We start from the raw sequence: 19810 nt of genomic DNA, 5'->3' as shown, positions 1-19810 counted from the left end.
AAACACTGTACTTATCAAGTGTTAAGTCCACTCAGCGTATTACCTGTCTAAATTTACATAGCGTCATTATCCTGGCAGTAATATGGTCTGAGGTACCAGCCATGGTGAATGTTGTGTGTCAATAAGCACAATTATTAATATGCAGTGATCCTTTGCTTATCGGGTATACTGGTAATTGGCACTGCGCCTAGTGCATGATGATGAAACTGCATGACAATGAAAGCACAGAACCTATGGGATTTGTAACTGGTACTGGGCACCCCACTCATCAATCCAATAATTTAGACCCACTAAACAGGTGACCATGGCCAACACATGCAAGCATGTTGGAGCTTTTAAAAACGAAAACAAACTCTTACACTAAGTACAGTATCAGAAACACACATAGGCATGGTTATGTTCACAGAAAAGGTTGAACAGGGCACAGTAAGGAAGCAACACGTACCACATCGAAACCTGAGATAAGCTTGTGGTAAGAGGTTGTGAGGCTAGAGGAAGGAGTGGTCTCCACCACCTGCCACTGACCCCTCAAATGGGGTCTCATCTTTGAATCTCTCAAAGTCATCAGAAACCACATAATTTGCACCATTACTGTCAGCAGAAACCACCTCAAGTGAATGATATATGAAATTTTCTAGCCAAAAATGCATGACACCAACAAGAGTGCAACTTTTCAATTAGCAGTGGTAACAAAAACTGCTCAAACCACGAGATCACTGTACCTAAAAAGCAACTGGAGGTTTTAACGATCGTGTACAACAACAGCACATGAAGGACACATCTAGCCAAAAATTTTTGTACTCCAGTAGCCTAGTCTTTATCACCTAGAACTCATAGGAATAACATGGGACTGGATGCTTATGCTACCATTATCAGTCCTTACACAGCAAATCATCAATGCAACAGTGGTTTCTTGTTTTACCTTTATAACATATAATCAAAGGATCATAACCTATCTGCACACATCGAAGTCAAAGAAAGTGTAAGTCAAGAAGCAGAGTGTAAGGTCATTCCTAAATACTATAAGACAACCAACAACAAACCAAAGTACAAAACTTCAAAACACGGTATCTTCCATTACTTGATCTTGATAACAGGACTGAGTGTAAGACATGATCAACTAACAAACATATTTAGTATTCAGCAACTTACATTCAAGAGAAAAATATGCAAATACTACATACAAGTAAACAGTCAAGTGTCCATGGCAGGCTTAGCTAAGTATAATCCTACATCTTATCTACTCACTGCAATCCGATGTCCCAAAGTTACTAGTAAGCATCCGCAGCCCTTATTTTATGTGATGGCTTCCACACATAAAAGAAAATACTGTATTAATACTCTCTTTAATATGACCAGGAATAAACTTGCAAATGTGATTATACAGTAACGAACTGATGAGGTTCTTTCATTTTCAGCAGGTGTCAATGAAAATTCAGCTGACCTAATTCCAGCTGCACATTATCACTCTTCATTTTAACGGAATTTTCACTATGCCTCCTATTGAAGTTTCATTAGTAAACGGGTATGACATGACAATGACAGACAGAAACTTAACAAATGATACAGTACACCCATAATACTGCAGCCACTTAGAAATGTAAACTGCCATTATTTCAAGTAAGAAATTTAAACACCACTATGATACAGGGCTTGATTCATTCATTCATTCATCATCTAATCCAATGTTGCCCAATGAGAAGCACAGAAGCCCAGGCCTTGGCAAGTTGGTCCTGACATTTAAGATGAGAGTGACCAGCCTCACTTATCTCTAAGTGGCATTACATGAGCAATAAACCCCAACCACCCCTAACCCTACATAGGCTCAATCCAACTGCAGCACCTTAATTACCCACTAAACCACCAGGCACCATAATTTGGCTATATGGTTACCACCCAGTGAAGTAAATGGTTTCCTGGTGTACAGGAAACCATTTAGTGTGTCACTCAGTTCAGGGTCACCCATACAGATGGAAGAGGAATGAATGAGGGAAAGAAAGACAGAAGAGGAGGGATGAAAAGAAGGAAGAGAGGAAAGGGCAGGCACCAGTGAGCTGCACTACATCATGTGAGTGGATGGTGAGCACCCCCACCAACCACAGTATTATGATATAGGGCTTGATCAACATTCTAAATCATCAGAGATTTTGAAAAATCTGACGTGCAGTTTTTAAATACTGCATTAAAATACATTTATCACCTCTCAAACACACATACTACAGTGTACAGTATTTGAAATTATATCTGCAAGCAGCAATACTCCAAACTCTACCTAGAACCCTGGACTGGGATATGGGATACACAATTGTTCTGGGGTGCAGGTACATCATACTACTCTACTGAACTGTCCTTCTCCTGTGACACTTTATCATCAAAAACTCATGTGTCTAGAACATTACATACAATGTTTTAATCTCTCTCTAATTTCTAATCTTGTTCTTTCACTTTGTTATGAAACACTCTGGTCATCCTATTTTAAGACTGAAGTACTGAAATGTGTTCTGAAAAGCAGAATGATTAGTAAGAATGTAAAACAAAAAATGACATGTCTAGCAACTGCCAACATGTGTGAAGCCTAAATTATGAACTCAAGTACAGACAAAGATTCATGCAACTGGGACGTCCCAAGAACTGGAAATAGAATACTGAGTTGAAGGATGGCTGGAATCCTCTGATGTATGCTTTTAGCTAATTCCTGCTGCCTCACTGCAATTATATTCAGCTTAGGAGAGACCTTGAGTACCCAAGGGGTTAAGAAAGACAATATCTATCACCTAAAGTTTAAAAAGTCTCTCCTATGCTGTGGTAGCAAAAAATACCAAACTGAAGGGGTAGTCTGGGCAAATGAGAAGGTATCCAGTATGGTATGATATAGATGCAGGAAAGCAAAGAGGTGGTACAGACATGTGGACAGAGGGCAAGAAAACAAAAATGATAGGTTACTAAAGAAAAGCAATGACCTCAAGCATTTCAGACAAGAGAATTAAGTAATTTGCATGTAAGGGAGTAGGAAGGAGATGACAACTTGTAAAAAACAGTGAAGAAGATGCAGCAGATGGGAGATACTTATCACCATCTCTTTCTGGGAAGATTTCCTGGAAGGGATTGAGCACTAGTTAAAGAAGGAACTGAGACAAACAGCTAAGCAAATACTGTACAAAGACAGACAGAGAATTGAGACTGGTACAGAGACAGAGCCAGATAAAAGTGAGAGATAGACAAATGTGTATTGACAACAAAAAAGTAACTACAGTATCAATCTAATCATAAATATTGTCAGTACATTATACTGAAATGGCCTTAGAACCTTCATTTACTTCCTGAAAATATATAATTCAGTCACAATAAAAGATTATGGAGACTGTCATTTGGAGAAAATTATGAACCATAAGACCGATTAGCATTTATGAAGTTATATATATGAACCTGACACATGGCCCCAATGTAAAATTCAGGAACACAAAAAATGTTAACTGTTTATTACTTTACATGGATATCTTTTTGTGGGTTATTTCTGCCACTATCAGATGCTAACACTCAGTTTTGGAGTACCCCCTTGCCAGGAAAGAAGTAATGCTGCGTTTAACCATTCCATTTTGAAAAGTATACTGTAAGTTTCATAAAATCTATCTCTAGCCCTTCCTCTCCGAGAAGTACTGTATAGACTATCCTATGCAGAATAAAATTGTTTGAAGTAAGAATAAACAGGAAATGGTGTCTTCAGACTGAAGGTGTTAAACAGTGGGCACAATCTGTATACAGTGTTATAAATTACTTGTCAAGGATTCTACTGTATGTCTACACACTCAACTCCTTCTTTATGATGATGATTTAATTATTTTATTCTTACTAACACCACATAATTTTGTCCGTAATGGGGTAAAGCTCTTGTGGTGAACAGATTAGAAATAATCTCCCTTAATTACGTGAGAACAATCCTTTTGTTCTTATATCAGTACCCTCAGGTTAACTTCATTTTGTTTGGGCATGACCTCTTAGTAAACACTCTGCCATACTGTGCTTTCAGTCCTTTTGTTGCAACTGGTTCATTTGGGTATTTTACTGTATTCTTGCCAACACAAGATGATTTTCCTTAAGTGAGAGAAACTCTACCAGTCAACAATCTAACAATTTACCTCAAGTAATTTTTTCTCTGCTACTGGTACACCTAATAATTTTACTTAGTTTAATACCAAACAATTTTACTGAGTGGAGAGAAATTATTTGTCAAAAGGGTTAAAAAGATATAGGGTACAGTATACTTTGTCCCATTTAGTCACTTCAATATTAAGTTGCTGAAACTATCCTTCATTCATCTGCCACCTCCCCTTTAATTTTCAGTCAAGAACCAAAAACAAGTTTCCCTTTAGCCTTTTCACTGCACACTAAGAAGACTTTAGTTAGGACTGACCGTAGAAAAGTACTGTACTAAAAATAGAAACACCTTTAACTAATACTGTATCAGATTGTATTATAAAAAATGTAATTATGAATAATGAAAACTATCAGTGAAATAAAATTATTAGAGAGTGCTTTCTGTGGCAATTTATTAATAATGGAGACTAATGGCAGCAACCACCCTCTTATGACATGCTTATGTATATCTCTTATATGCTAAGGGGCACACATCACTAATTTTCAGCTGACCATGCTACTATAAATTATAGACCTGTCTAAGTCTCTTAGTAAGCAGAAAAAAAAGCATTTAGAAAACAATTAACAATGAGCAAGCAGTCTACAATAAAAATGTAACGAGTCTGTCCGGATGCACGTGAAAGCTGAACAGTGTTGAGTAGCGGGGTCAGAAGAATATTAGCATAAAGTGATGCCGGCTGCATGAGATTAGCACAAACAGTGAGAGAAGCGACTGACCTTTGAGGATGTTGCTCATCATAGGTGACGCGGGCATGTAAACATCTACAGGAGACAGACAGGCAAGCGGTCAATGGGATGAAGAAGCTGGTGAGCGCTAGAGGCCCTGTGGTATGACTCGACAACTCCGACATTTTGGCTCTAGGTCCAGCCAGTGAATGAGGCCTGCGCTGTACACTGACGTACTAACTGTCCATAAGCTGCAGCATGACCAACCTAACACCATCATCTTAAACATATTCTAACATACAGTGCAAGCCTCCAGACTCTGTGACTCTACAACCAAAATAGCCAAGCTGTTTGCCTGTTATACACCAGGGTGTCTAGTGAGCAGGGGTGCAAGAGTTCACATACGTCAAAAACAAATGAACATGAAAGAGCACCACCAGGCTGGCTGCTTGGTCTGCCCAATCCTCGGGCTTGTTAATTGTGAATGCAAAAGCCAATAAGCAAATTAACTGTTCAGCATGCAAGCTCCTGCACTCAGGACAACCAAATCTATCTTTTGTAAAAATACATTGAAAAATACTGTACACTCTACTTATTCTTAATAATGTACTTCTTTTATCATTCACATAAATCTACCTAGCACTGAAAAATTATACTGAAAAACATGGAACTTATCTAAATTAAGCTGTCTATTTTACTAGGACTAAAACTATTAGTAAACCAACTGAAAAGAGCATTTTGGTGTTTACAATTTAAACCAATAATATTCCAGTGACTAAAACAGTGGATCATTCCCCTAGCCTGGCCCTCCATGCACTGTTCTCACGTGACCTTGAGCATGTGAAGTCTTACGATAGATATACACAAGGGTTAACACCGTGCAAATGTAGGAAACCAAATAACTCATCATCAGTACTGTAATATCACCACACACAAAGCAGAGAAAATGGCCTGAAAATCTATACAAAGACTGTAACCAAATAATTAATAATAAAAAGAAAACAGCTCTTGGATGCTGAAAAAGCAAAACAGCAGAAGATATTGTTAGCTGCAGAGTAGAAGCTAGGTTGCAGTATTGTGGCTGCTGCTCAACTTGTGTATGGATATGTGAGTGAGTGAGTGAGTCATGAGATGAGTGAGTAAGGTGGCTGACTGAATATGAGTGAGTGAGGAATGAGTGAACAAAGGTGACATAGTGACTGAGTGGCATATGAATAAATGTTTATCTCAGGCCTTTAGGTCTCTTACTGACCGAAAGTAGCAGTACAAGAGTACTATGTAACTTAAGGTCTAAAGTAAGCCCTACAGCCTGATGACAACTTTTCTACCCAATTCTAGTCACCATCAGACAACTATATTTGAGAAGAATGGACCCCTCACTGAAACGAGTTAATATATACTATAGTTCTCTCTTAATTCTTAATCCTTTCGGTACAATGATACTTTTAATACTGCATTCTAAATACAGCATGCCCTCATTTTGTAATGAGAATGCATATGAAAAAAATTCACTGCATAACAATTTATCATATACTGAGTCAAAATAGAACGAGTTCAATGGGAATTTGTTTTTGGCCAAGGGTTACCCACCCAACATAGTCTAAAAACAAGTTTCCAACTCACCTGTAGTGGTTGTCATTTCACTTCACTGCACACCATTTGCTGCTTACCACCAAAAAAAATAAGCAAATACCATCTTCAAACAAATAAATGACAATTGGCTTGTGTGAGGGCAATTGTGTAAGCAAAAAATGGTACCATATATCAACTAGCGAGGCTTCGTATGGGATCAAAATCATTGTATAAGCGAAAATTCTATTATGCGTTGAAAAAAGTCTTAACTTTATAAGCAATTCATCGTATGCCAGTTTGTTGTATAACAAGGATCTGCTGTATTGCAAGAATACTGCAATTTATTCAGCTTAGGAGAGATTTTTTTTAATTAATAAAGCTTACACCTCCAGTGCCAAGCCCTCTACACTGCTCCCTACCCGATGTCCCAATGGCAAGACCTTTATATAAATATAGCCTACAGAGTGTATGTATACATTTAGATATGTTGTATATAGAGTATATACGTATATACTGTATATAGATCTAGATATGCTATATATAGGTTGCAAGGGGATGGAAAGAAGGCAAACTATAAGAGACAAGAGGAGGAACAATTGGGTATGATTTGGAGCAGATGGGGGAGGTGGGAGGTGTGTGCAAGATATTCGCAGAAGAAAGCTGTGCTGCATGTGAGGTGGTGTGTAGGGTGAAGAGAAGAGGAAAGGGGGTGCAAGGAACAGCATGGTGGAATGAAGAGGTGAAGCAAGCTGTAGTGCAAAAAAAGAAAGCATACAGTAAGTGGATGGGAAGTAGGGACATGGAGGAAGTGGGGAGACAGAAGAGAGAGAGTTATATGTAGAGAGGAAGAGAGAAATGAAAAGATTAGTAAGAGAGAGTAAGAAGAGAGTGGATGAGGAATTTGGAAGGAATTTGAGTGCAAATTGGAGGGAATGTAAGAAAATGTTCTGGAAAGTGGTAAAGGGAGACAGACAGGGTGATAAAGAAGTTAGTCGGGGAGTGAAAGATAAAAATGGTAGACTGTGAGTGGAGAAGGAAGAAAAAGTGAGTACTGTAGCTGGAGAGAGCACTTTAAGGAACTGTTGAACATAGAGAATAGAAGTAATGCTGGGGAATGGCTGGGAGAAGAAGGGAGGTGAGAAGAGTGTTAGAAATCAGTAGGCAGATGTCATGGAAGCAATGAAGAAAGTCAAAATGGGGAAAGCCCCATGAATTGATGGAGTGTGTGGTGAAATGCTGAAGCACTGGGAAGAGATAGTAGTAGACTGGGTGTGGAAGACATGCAGATTGGCCTGGGAGGAAGGTATAGTCCCAGAGGATTGGAAGTCAGGTATAATTATTTCCCCGTACAAAGGAAAAGGGGAAAAAGAAGTGTGTGGTAATCACAGGGGCATTTGTCTACTGAGTGTAATAGGAAAAGTAGAGAGAATGAGCACAGAAAAAAAAAAAGCGATATATATATATATATATATATATATATATATATATATATATAGATATATATATATATATATGTATATGTAAATAATATATAAATATAGATATATATATATATAGATAGATAGATATATATAGATATATGTACAGATAAACAATATATAAATATATCTATATATATATATATATATATATATATATATATATATATATATATGTACATATAAACAATATATAAATATATATACTGTATATATATATAATATATATATATCCATCCATCCATCCATCATCCAATCCTACGTTGCCCCAAGAGGAGCGCAGGAGCCTGGGGCTAGGCAGCTGGTCCCGACATTTAAGATGAGAGTGACCAACCTCATTCATCCCTGAGTGGCATTAAGTGAGCAATAAACCCCAACCACCCCTTGGATATAAACCTTCACCGGCTCAATCCAATTGGAGCACAATAATTACCCACTAAACCACCAGGCCCCAAAATTTGGTTCTATGGTTACCACCCAGCATAGTAAATAGTTTCCTGGTGTACAGGAAACCATTTGGCTTGTCACTCAGTGTAGAGTCACCCATAGGCAGAAGGAGGAGGAAAGAATGAAGGAATGAAAGACAGAGGAGGGAGTGTAAAGTCACTCGTAGGCAGAAGGACGAGGAAAGAATGAAGGAATAAAAGAAGGATGGAGGAGAGGACAGGGCAGACACCCGAGAGCAGCACTACATTGAGTGAGTGGATGGTGAGCGCCCCCACCTACCACAATAATATATATACTGTATATACAGTGAATCCTCGTATCTGGACACATTTTACTTCAATGCCTCGTATCTCGCGCAAAAAAAAAGTTTCCGAGTTCTTACAATTAACGAATTTCCCCACAATTCAATGCTCCCAGCCGGCAGCCAACGACGCATACTGATGCTCATTTGTTGGCAGCCATCTTGCGACTACCCTGTCCATCATAACCGACATGGCAACCACCTTTGATGCATACACCAGGACTATGCCTGAGGCTACCAACATCCTATCGACCTTGAGTGATCTGGAGTCTCAAGTGATGGCCGTCTACAACAGAAACACAAAGGAGCAGAGACAAGCTCGGATCACATGATATTTTCATGAAAGACAGAATGTGACTGCTATTCTGCAAGACTTGGACGTGCCAGCAGGAGTGGATGAAGGAGGAGAAATGGACAGAGAGGAAGTGGAGGTGCTGGAGCCTGAGTTCAAACTTCGAGGGCTTCAGCATAGGTGATGGGGCTTCCCCAGAGAGGCTCATGTCACCTAGTAACTAGCCCATCTACCCTCAACACTCCTTCACCTGCCACTCAAGCCAGTCTTCATTTTATTTCTGGTAAGGATTTTTGGTGTTGCAGCTCTTTATAACAGCTTTAATGTCTTTTCAGGAACAAGTTTATTGTGTTATGCTGTTTTAGCACTAGTAAACACTCTTCATGGGTAGGACCTGTTTGGTGTTATAGTACCTTCTGATAGGGTAGGTACATGTCCCACAGGAATGCTCCTTTATTTTTCCCATTGATTCTTAACTTCACAATTTGACGTTTCGCGTGGTTTTGGCAGAACATCCACACCGTGAAAAACAGGGATTTACTATACATAAACATATTGTCTATATATATATATATATATTCAGCCTGTCTGTGATCGTCGGTATTAGGACTTGACGTAGCAGGTCCCAAAAATGACAACCATCAGACATCAGTCTTTAGGGGTTAAATCACTTTACTCTCCAATTTCTTTACACTTTAACTCCTTTTCCATCACAGCAATAGGGCACTTAAATTCTTCCACCTAATAAAGTTTCTCTTTATTTACCAACACATCACACTATGAGTCACTTTTTCCATACTTACAGACATGCCAGTAAATACTATGCCATGCCGCCTTTTACAGAATCCCCATACTGATGCTGACCATGCTATAATGGTGTTTTCTATGGACTAGAAGCTAAACAAAGTGCCGAAGCCAGTTATTTAAATTTCTTCCAAACAGCTGCTGGCAGCTAATGGGAAGAAGAGTAATTTAAGATGTGTTAATAAGATTTGTAAAACTGTTAGTCTCAACATGAAAACTAGTTCAACCTACTAGTGGCTGACTATCTTGCCTAAGAGTAACAATCATGGAATTAGTTACAGAGTTAGTACTTTGACATTGCACTAAACCTTCATTGTAGTACCTCCCATACCTCCCAGGGTTGATGGTAGCCATCCACCTATTACGTAGTCTAAATCGTGTCCATAATCTCATTCACTTTTATCAAACACTACAGCTTCAAGCAAAAACTTTGAAATATTCCAAGCCTACTGTCCATGACCATCTTCACTCCCCTTTCAACAACACTTGGTTTGGCCTCTCATGAATATGTAGCTAGGTACTCTGTAAATCACACCCTTGTCTCACTCCACCACTAATATTCAATCAGGTATTCAAACATCTACCTACCCTTCAACATGTCTGTTTTGCTACAATCATAGATGCTCTTCATTGTATTGAACAGTTTTCATTCCACAACATACTGTACATTGGTACATATAAATTAACTACACTTAACCCTAACTGCCGGTTGTTGGTATGGACTGACACAAAAGAGGTGGGCGAGGCTGCCAGGTGCCGGTAGGAACCGCACTTGTTTTCCCAGCACAGTTTGAAGTGGCCGCCACTTTATCTCATCAACAAAAGCTAGTGAGGGACTCCCACCAGCCAAGCCAACCATACCTCAGTCGTCTCTGTGATTTTGTCAGAGGTATGACGATGTTTTCTAAATCCTTCTTGCCCAATTCCGTTCCTGCCTCACGTTGACTTTTGTTTCATCCACCCCTGCCAAGCCTCTTTCCAAGGATACTAGGAAAGGACTCAGTGATAGTGCCACAAGGTGTGCCTTGGACACTGCTGTATCTAGTTTATCTCGTAATGGAGAAGATATCATGTTGAGGGCGAAGCCAAAATCAGGGGCACATGCTAACACACGAATACAGCCTATCTCTCATGCCAAATATTACTGCTCTTCGTCACGTCATTACTCACTGACGTGATGATCTACAGACCTGGGGATACTTACATTTGCAAGAAGAGGAATTTGTGAGTACTACTGTCTTTAATTTGTTTCCCCAACTGCTATAGTTTCCGAGATGTTAAGGTTTGAAAACAGGCTATTTTCGGAAAGATTCCTGTAATGAGGGAGCAATGGCGCTATAAATAGTCAGGCATTTAAGGGTTAATAAAGGATAACTGACAATGTAACACAGTTATTCATACCATCTGAACAAAACTTCACTTTCATAAGCCCTTTTTTTTCTGCCAGGTCACCACTACGCTGCTACATTCCTACTTCATGACAAAAAGTAGCTTTCTCCTTACTCCTTTTCACCTCAGTCTTAATGGTGTCCCCCCACCCCTTATCTTCTGACTGCTTAAGTAAATCAGTTATGTCTGTTATGAATGAAATGATGAATGGAGTGATACAATGATAAGCAGTTATGTCAGAATGTACCATGAAGTTTTAAGTGTCAATGGTCATTAAGCCTAAGTATGTCTGGTTGTCTGTGAGTAATTACATTCATGATAGGCATGTGTGTGGCATGCCATTCATTATGCATTTCCTACCCATCTGGCAGCCAGAGTGCTTGGCCTCATTACAGAGGTTTAAATGGGTGTACACACACACACACACACACACACACACACACACACACACACACACACACACACACACACACACACACACACAGGCCATCAAAATCCAAGGTATGTCTGGTCTGTTACAGTGGCATAAGAATAATGCCCATGATAAGCAGCAGGCAGTACAGTATATACCGTAGATAGATTTATGAGCTCAAGGGGCAGCCTATATAATAATAATAAAAAAAGGGGGCATATTTCATTACATCATTAGAGGAAATGTATATAATGCTGTTCAAGCCACTTCCTTAAATACTTGTCATTCAATGTTAGTATCTGAGCCACAGCTGAAAGATCAAAAATATGCTCAGGAGGAAAACAAACAGGCACTCAGTCAGCAGGGTTGGGGGATCTTAAAAGCAGATTCAAGTTAATGACACAAAAACCACAAACCTTGTAAGTCTGGCTGAAGGGAAGGGAAGAGCTCGGGGAGCACTGGCATTACACCAGAGCCTCAACTAGCCTACAGTACATTACCAAAATATTACTGTACCCACATTTCCCTCAGTCATGTCTCCATTATCCAGGCTTTTTCTAATAAACTCTCTGCATTAATGAAAATACATCAGACAGTTTTCCTTATAAAGGTTTTGTGTAGAAAAAGTTCTCCTTAGTGCTAAATTTTTTCTCAATATGCATATTACTACATTATAATCAATATATTCAGGTCACCTATTGTACTCTGATTATCTACTTAAACAATCATCTGTGAGAGGTTGTATTAAAGTGTATCAGAGACAGAGATGGTGGGCAAAATATTCTTACAATAACTGGATGTAATACAGTACAGTATTAACAATAATTTTAAAACCTACCTAACTCTAATACTGCATGTCAAGATAAACACAACTCATGCTATCTTACTTAATTTTTTTTTTAATCCTCTGAAGTTGTCACAATATTGGATACTGCTCCCTCCTAGAAACACCCCCAGTGACTGGCTACCACATCATCATAATCCTGACCAATATCCCATGTTCAAATGCACTTGGGAGAAGTACAGCATGACTCTCCTATCTCTTTGGATATAAAATTAAATAAACTACAGTAATTACATAAAACAAGGACATTTTAATCACCTGCATGGCAGCTGCACTTCCACATCTTGTGTCTAGTCATGTATGTCTATGCTGATGCTTACTCATAATGTCTCAGTGATTCCTGGTCCCAGTACTAAATACAGTATGTTCATTATAAATACCAATACTACGCTAAGTTAGTTTATAACATGGGGTTTTACAGCTGAGTACCTATATGATACTGTCTACTTTAATAATTTCCTGGTAAATCTTGGGGCACCTCCATGCTTTCCTTATACATCTGAATTTTACTCTTTATAGTACGAGGATATGTATTAGCAATATAAGGTTAGCAGCTCCACTAAAAAAATAATTTTAATTAATTCATGTGTGATTCCACATCTGGCCTCTTGATTTACAGAACCCCATGGCTTAGCTACAGGTATATCTTACATAACCAAATGTTGAACGTGAGAGAATAAGTGTAAAACAGTATGCTGTGTGAATGGGGTTACTTACGCGTTGGTCCTGGGGTGGGGGTAGGTCCCATCATGGCTACCTGCCGATAGTTGGTTGGGAGAGACATCCTCACACCGACCTGAGGAGAACAGACATTCGATATAGCCACCACTTACAATACTGTGCACTAAATATAGAGTACTTCTCAACTTCACACTGGTATCACTTGCATCATATATTCCTATCCATATTTCAGCATCTTTTCTACACAAAACTCATTAACTGTAGCTGGAAAGAATGATCAGCCATCAGTTCTGGTACACCAAGGCCCTGTGCCCAACAGTGACCCGGGACTATGTAGAGCAAGGGTGTGTATCTTTCCTGAGCCAGATACGTGCTCTGGCTGCACACCCAAGGTTCCTTAAAAAAAAAAAAAGGGGGGGGGGGGGTATCCGGTTTATCCAGTTATAATATCTGAGGACCATGATTTGGTATAACTAAATTTCTTTGTATGACTTGTTCACTACATTATTTGACGTTTTTCAGATAACCATACCGTATACGTTCAGTGTTTTTTTTTTTTTTTTTATATCTTCAAAATGTTCTTAAATTGGGGGGTTTGACAGCTGTCCTTGAAATGTATATCAACTTGATTTTATGAAATATTAATTGTTTTAATGTACTGTATTTACCAAATATTGTATCACAAATTTATCTTATTTCAGTAATCTTCAAGGAGACATAGGACCACCTCTTAAATAGTATATAAAAGAAAAAAAAAGAAAAAAAAATGAATTGATTCAGTGACTTTGAAAGGTGTATCGAAGTGCATTTCCAAGTATGAAGAGAATCTGTCATTAAACAATAAAAATATAACTACCAGGTATATATGGGACAGGTTAGGATATGTATTAGGTTGGGTTAGGTACGAAAATTTACATTAGGTTTTGATAAATCAGCAATAATAAGGGTAATTTCGTGCCAAAAATGGCATTCGTCTGTCTTTGATGCTGCTGGGGACTATACAGTACCGTAATCAAAGATTGCTCTGTAAATGCCATTCACCACTTTTAAGAGAAATTAGAAAACATTAAAACTTGAAATTGCACTAAACAAATACTCAACGAATCACACAAAGGGCTTGGGGGGAGAGAGAGAGAGAGAGAGACTGCAAAATAAGGAGATCAATTCTCCATGAAGATTTCCCTTATTTCTGTAAGGATTTCTCCTGCTTGACAGTGTTATGAAAATATTTACCGGTACCTGTACTTTATAATCAAACTTACCTTTACCACCACATGGTCATGAGATTAATATCAAATGTGCAATTACTGTCAAACACAACACATACATTAATTCTGGTGTATTTTTCACCTCAGTCATGATGAATTATGCATGGCATGGTTAATTATACTCACTGGAGGTCTTAGAAGCAGCAGCCCTGTTAGGTTCTGTACCCCTAAGTTGGCTTTCTGTCATAATTTGCATTCAAGTATAGGCCTATCTCATGCACTGAGTAAAGGTGGCCTCTTCTCATAATTTAAGTCTGATGTCATGCTATTCTTGACAGTATTTTCGCTGAAGGCTATTAACCACACTCTCCACCAGACTTTACTATTTATTTACCATCCTCACATCAAAGAAGTTACCGTATTCTTTGTGGTCCTGTACTTAGGCTTGACAAATTTCCAGCACTGTCCCCCTGTCTCAATATTTGAGTTCCTCTCAACCAAGTGGAAGAACAGACCACTGTCTATATTTCAATACCCATTCAATAATTTGTACACTTCAATCATGTCACATCAAGTTTTCTCTTCAAGGGTGGTGAGCCTGAGGGCTGCCAGTCTCTCGTGGTAGAGCTGCTCATGCAGTTCAGGGACCAGTTTGGTAGCCCTCCTTTGGACTTCTTCCTATCAATGTCCCTTCTCTTATATGGGGACCATGCTCAGACAGCATACTCCTCATGGGATCTGACTTGGGCTGGGTCCATTCTAGTTAATGTTCTTTGTATCCTCCCTAACATGGAGGACCTAAAATTATTTTCTGTGAAATTGCAGAAGAGCTGCCATGCACAGGATTTACAACTACATTTTTTTCTCCATACCTGTACTGCAATAAGCATCGTTAGATTTGAAAAGCTGTAGAAATGCATAATTTTCATATCAACAATACATACAACCTAGGGTATCAGTTTTAAATGCAATTTCCAGCAAGTGGACACCCACCATGTCAGACTCTCAGGCTGATTCAGTGCCAAAGTCAATCTATTACTAATCATTTGTCTCTATTATCCTTATCTAACATGACCTACCTTAACGTAACCTAATTTATCCTAATTTAACCTATCCCACTGCCCTCCATAGGACATCACTTCTGTTAACAAACCTAACTTGCTACTCCTTAGTACAGTACACAATATTATTATGTTTGCATAATTTGGATGTCATAAATGAATTACCGGAATACAATCTTCAGTAACACAATGTTATTTCCACAGACCTGGAAGATTACTCAGGGCAACAGTGGCAGAAAGAAAGTGGTATTAAGAGGCAGAAAGACCAGTACATATAATGTAAATAATGTGTGTGTGCATGTGTGTGTGTGTGTGTGTATATATATATATATATATATATATATATATATATATATATACAGTATGTATATTGCCAGACGCCATAATCCCATAAGTGGTGACCATTTGACTTTATTTGTTTTACGGGGAGGGGCACTAACCCTCCACCAACCCACTTGTTGACACGTAGGGAGCACGTATGGTTTGGTTATATGGTTACTACCCAGCGTTGTGAATGGTTTCTTGGCTTACAGGAAACCATTTGGCTTGTCACTCAATGTAAAGCCACCTGTAAAGGAAAGAGAAGCAATAAGAAGTGACAGGAAAGATGGGAGAAATAGGAAGAGAGGAGGGAAGGCACAGAAAAAGAATGATAAAGGCTAGGGATGAAGTAGGCAGCACCGCATCAAGTGAGTGGATGATGGTCACCACCACCTACCACATAGTAGTATTAGATGGAAAAAAAAAAGCAATTTATAACGTAAAACTGCTAAATATACAGGGACTGACCAAAGTAAAAGCCATAGATATAGAAAAATTTGCTGATGAAGAAAGAAGCAGGTTAACTTTTGGAAAACTACATTTCTCGATCCAAGAAATCTAAACAACCACATTGTAGACCATGTTATTCTGGATCTCTTCCACTACACATTTGTTTTTGGAAATGAATATTTAATGTAAAAATCCTATATAATATTACCATCGATCTCCTCTCAGATTCAAACTTTCACGTCGGTCTTCTTCCCTGTCAGGGAAGCTCCCAGGCATGACGTCATGCTAATACAGCACATGCTCGGATGTCACGGCCAATGAAATTAATATAAGCCACAAGGCAGACCAATCAAATCATTGATAGCATTAGGAGATTTTCAAATTTCAAAATCCTTTAGTTCAGTCAGTTCGACGATGGCTTCCACTTATAATGGGTGTGCTGTGACTGAATACGAGGCCATTGCTCATTATTATTTAAGAATAATCAGGAAAGTGTGAATTTCCTTCGCAGTCAAGATGTTCTGCCTTCCTCACCGAAGTGTGGAAGTGACCTACAGTATAGACAGGACCTTCATCAGTGGTACTGTAAGGATTTTAAGTTACACAAATTCAAAGAAGCAGAAGGCATATGAGTTTAGAGGACTGAGGCAAATTCCACCTCATTCTCCTCCGACGACATTTAAGGTAAGAATAAGTTAGGCTGGGTTTGGTTAATGTTAGGTTTGGTTAGTTAATAATATGGGGGGTTTTGGGGGGGGCTTCGTCCACCCCCCAGTTAGGATATACGGGTCAAACCATGTCCTCGATTTCTAAACTAAAAATATTTTTTCTGGTCAATTTTAACGTGATTTGAATGAATCTGACCTTCATTTTTGTCGGAAATCACTCGTTTTGGAGATAGGCTTGGGTAGGCCTATCTCCAAAACGAGTAAATTCCAACAAAAATGAAGGTCAAATTCATTCAAATCACACTAAAATTGACCAGAAAAAATATTTTTGGTTTCGATAGGGAGAAATGTTGTTTTCCGAAAATTTACCAAGAAGCACTTTATGACTAATAGAAACACAACAGAAAACAAGAAGTGGTGTCAAGGCACAGCAAGCCCATCCCAGGCAGTTAATTTAGTGTTGACGTATAAACGCAACAGGATATCTAGTCAAAGATGTCACATATGGAATTTGGAGTAAATTGAGTGAAAATTGATTATGTTATGCCCATCTGAAATTTTAGATCTAACCCACCTGACATTTATCCCCCTACCACTAACTGGCGGCTGACCCCCTTGATGGTGGGTAACAGAGCGACTTGGAGGCTTTTTGTCTGTGGCCACCCTTTGCAGGATTAGGGAGTCGGGCTATAGATAAATCGATTTAAAAGATGCACCTTTAGGTTTTGGTTTCATGTCAATGACAAATTTGAATGGAGTTATGGCAAAAAAATGTTCTTTTCTTGGGGGGGGGGGCAGGCCTAAAGCCTGGGCCTTGGCCCAATTTGGTCCAAAATTTCAAATGCACAGTGGAACAGCTAAAAACAATAGGGAAATATTAACAAAGAAACATCGGATAATATCGGTTTTCAGCCCATAATCATTCCCATGAATTTTATTATGTTCTACACACTCATCTCCTCAAGTTCATCAACATTATCCTTATACACTTCCGTCACAAAGTGGTTTTAAGGAAGATATAATTATATTTTGGTGTCCCCATCCCATCCTCCCCCTTGCAACCCAGCTAGAATGACTTGCTGGCTCAACGAAATTCGGTTCAAACTGAGCTCTCGACACTGGCGAGAAGCAAGCCAATCACAGCCATCACCAGATCACCTACAGCCAATCAGCGTTTGCACTGCTCCCCCCACTACCTACCGCTTTCATTTCAAAATCAGAGTAGATATGGCAGTCCAGTGCAGCAGGCATCCCTCGGTTCCCGGCTGCATTTTTCGAAGGTGCTTTGAAAACAACGATTCAAGCATTGAATTTCTTTGGTCCCACGGGGTTTTGCCCCTATATGTTCAGTGCCCATATCTGACGAGTAAGGTAAGAAGATATAAAGTTTGAATAGCAGGTTACTTTCAGTTTGGGTTAGGTTGGGTTGGATTAAGTTATTAGGTTAAGTTAGGTTAGGTTAGGTTAGGTTTTAGGTTAGGTTTTAGGTTAGGTTAGGTTCGGTTCGGTTCAGTTAGGTTTTAGGTTAGGATAAGTTTGAGCTTTGTATTTTACCCACGAAACCTAGGTTTTTTCCAATGGATTTTGGTATGATTCATTCAGTTTTCAGCTTCATTTCAGTCAGAAATGACCATTTGCTGTGTTTCTCCCCTCCCTAAAACCCCCAATTCCCAAAAGATCCCCCATTATTGCAGGCAGACGGGAGGGGGGATCATATCTCAAAATCCGGTCATTTCCGAAAGAAATGATGCTCAAAATAGAATGAATCACATCAAAATCCATCAGAAAAGCCAAGTTTCGTGGGAAAAAGCAGTATGGGCAGAAAACCGATATTTACCGAAACGTCTACATACCCCTCCAGAAAAACAGACTACCAAGAAGAACTGATTTGGTTAGATGCTTCTACTGCTTAAAGTAAAACTTATGTTTACCGCATATTGAACTAAACCCAAGAATTTATAAACACTGCCTGTATATAACTATCTGCCGAGGATGGTGTATGTCGATACCACCTTCTTTTGCTGTATAAGTACCCTGTATACCTTTACAACAAATAATTCAGCCAATCATTAGTTTTTTTTCTTGGCCTGGAGTCATTGTTCAGCGGGTTAAACCCTTATAATTAAGAGCTCACAACCAGAACTTCTTCGTTATTTAGCACTTTCTGTCCAAAGTATATTACGTAATAAAATAGTTGCTGCGAAACATGCAAACACATCTGCTAAAATACTCACAGAGAGGAATTACAAAATAATAAGGACTCCACCCTTTCCTGCATATGGCGTCCCGGCGTCTGAATTTAGCTTCATCTTAGACCAGGAACAATAGTGTTTTCCTCATATTCTATGTATAGTGAATAGTCTGAGATTAATTCACTGTACATGCTTCTACTACAGTAATAATTCTGCACACTAATCTTATATAAATACCAAAATTCTAAGGGATTCATGTGGCATTATTCTGTCCGAAATATGAGATACGTGCCTCTATGATAGCAATAGTAAACAAATCATCATCAATGATGGAGTCGCCTCATTTTCCTTCACCCCACTTACCTGTATTCGGTCCCACGATGTATTTCCGCAAAATCTCGTCCTGTTTACTAAAAATAAAAATTAGTCTACCACACCAAACATAAAGCATAAAACTTATTTTGTACAAGGCTTCCGTACGAAATTTGTTTCCAAATGATAGTTTGTTTCACCTGCAAGCAAAATTCGGCTCCTTTTTTATATACTTGATTGTGCTACAGAGTACTCTTTTTTTATGCTTCCCCAGTCTTGATTTTAGCTCTTGCCTGTCCATTTTCTGTAGAAATTACGGTTAGGTTGATGATGGTTATGTATATGTTAGTTGCTCCCAAGGCTCCTCTCTGGCTTTATTTATTTGTCTATTGTTTTCTGGATTTATTATTTTGATACCCATAATATCACAACTTCCATTACAGCTGTATTACATTGCATCAAAACGAAGCATGGTTGAAAGTCTCAACAATAAACAAAATCATTGTACTAATGTTTAACATCAAGGCGAAGTGTCTCCAAGGAACGAATAATCCTAG

General features: G+C 38.8%; 1 protein-coding gene across 1 annotated transcript in view; it reads right to left on the bottom strand.

Annotated features, from left to right (window-relative positions):
* LOC145407021 (uncharacterized) overlaps positions 1-19033 on the bottom strand; it is a 77220-nt gene extending 58187 nt beyond the window's left edge. Inside the window, exons 1-3 of the mRNA XM_080278037.1 lie at positions 18984-19033; positions 13078-13156; positions 4873-4917 (exon numbers count right to left, since the gene is read on the bottom strand). Of these exons, the coding sequence (XP_080134163.1) occupies positions 4873-4917; positions 13078-13144 (112 nt within the window). The 5' untranslated portion in view covers positions 13145-13156; positions 18984-19033. The remainder of the gene's footprint in view (positions 1-4872; positions 4918-13077; positions 13157-18983) is intronic.
* Between the last annotated feature and the right edge of the window lie 777 nt (positions 19034-19810).

The sequence above is a fragment of the Coenobita brevimanus genome, chromosome 72 (assembly GCF_032717465.1).
Source record: "Coenobita brevimanus isolate Jiangsu-jjx chromosome 72, ASM3271746v2, whole genome shotgun sequence".
In the NCBI taxonomy this organism is placed as follows: Eukaryota; Metazoa; Arthropoda; class Malacostraca; order Decapoda; family Coenobitidae; genus Coenobita; species Coenobita brevimanus.
This window is presented reverse-complemented; position numbering and strand designations above follow the sequence as displayed.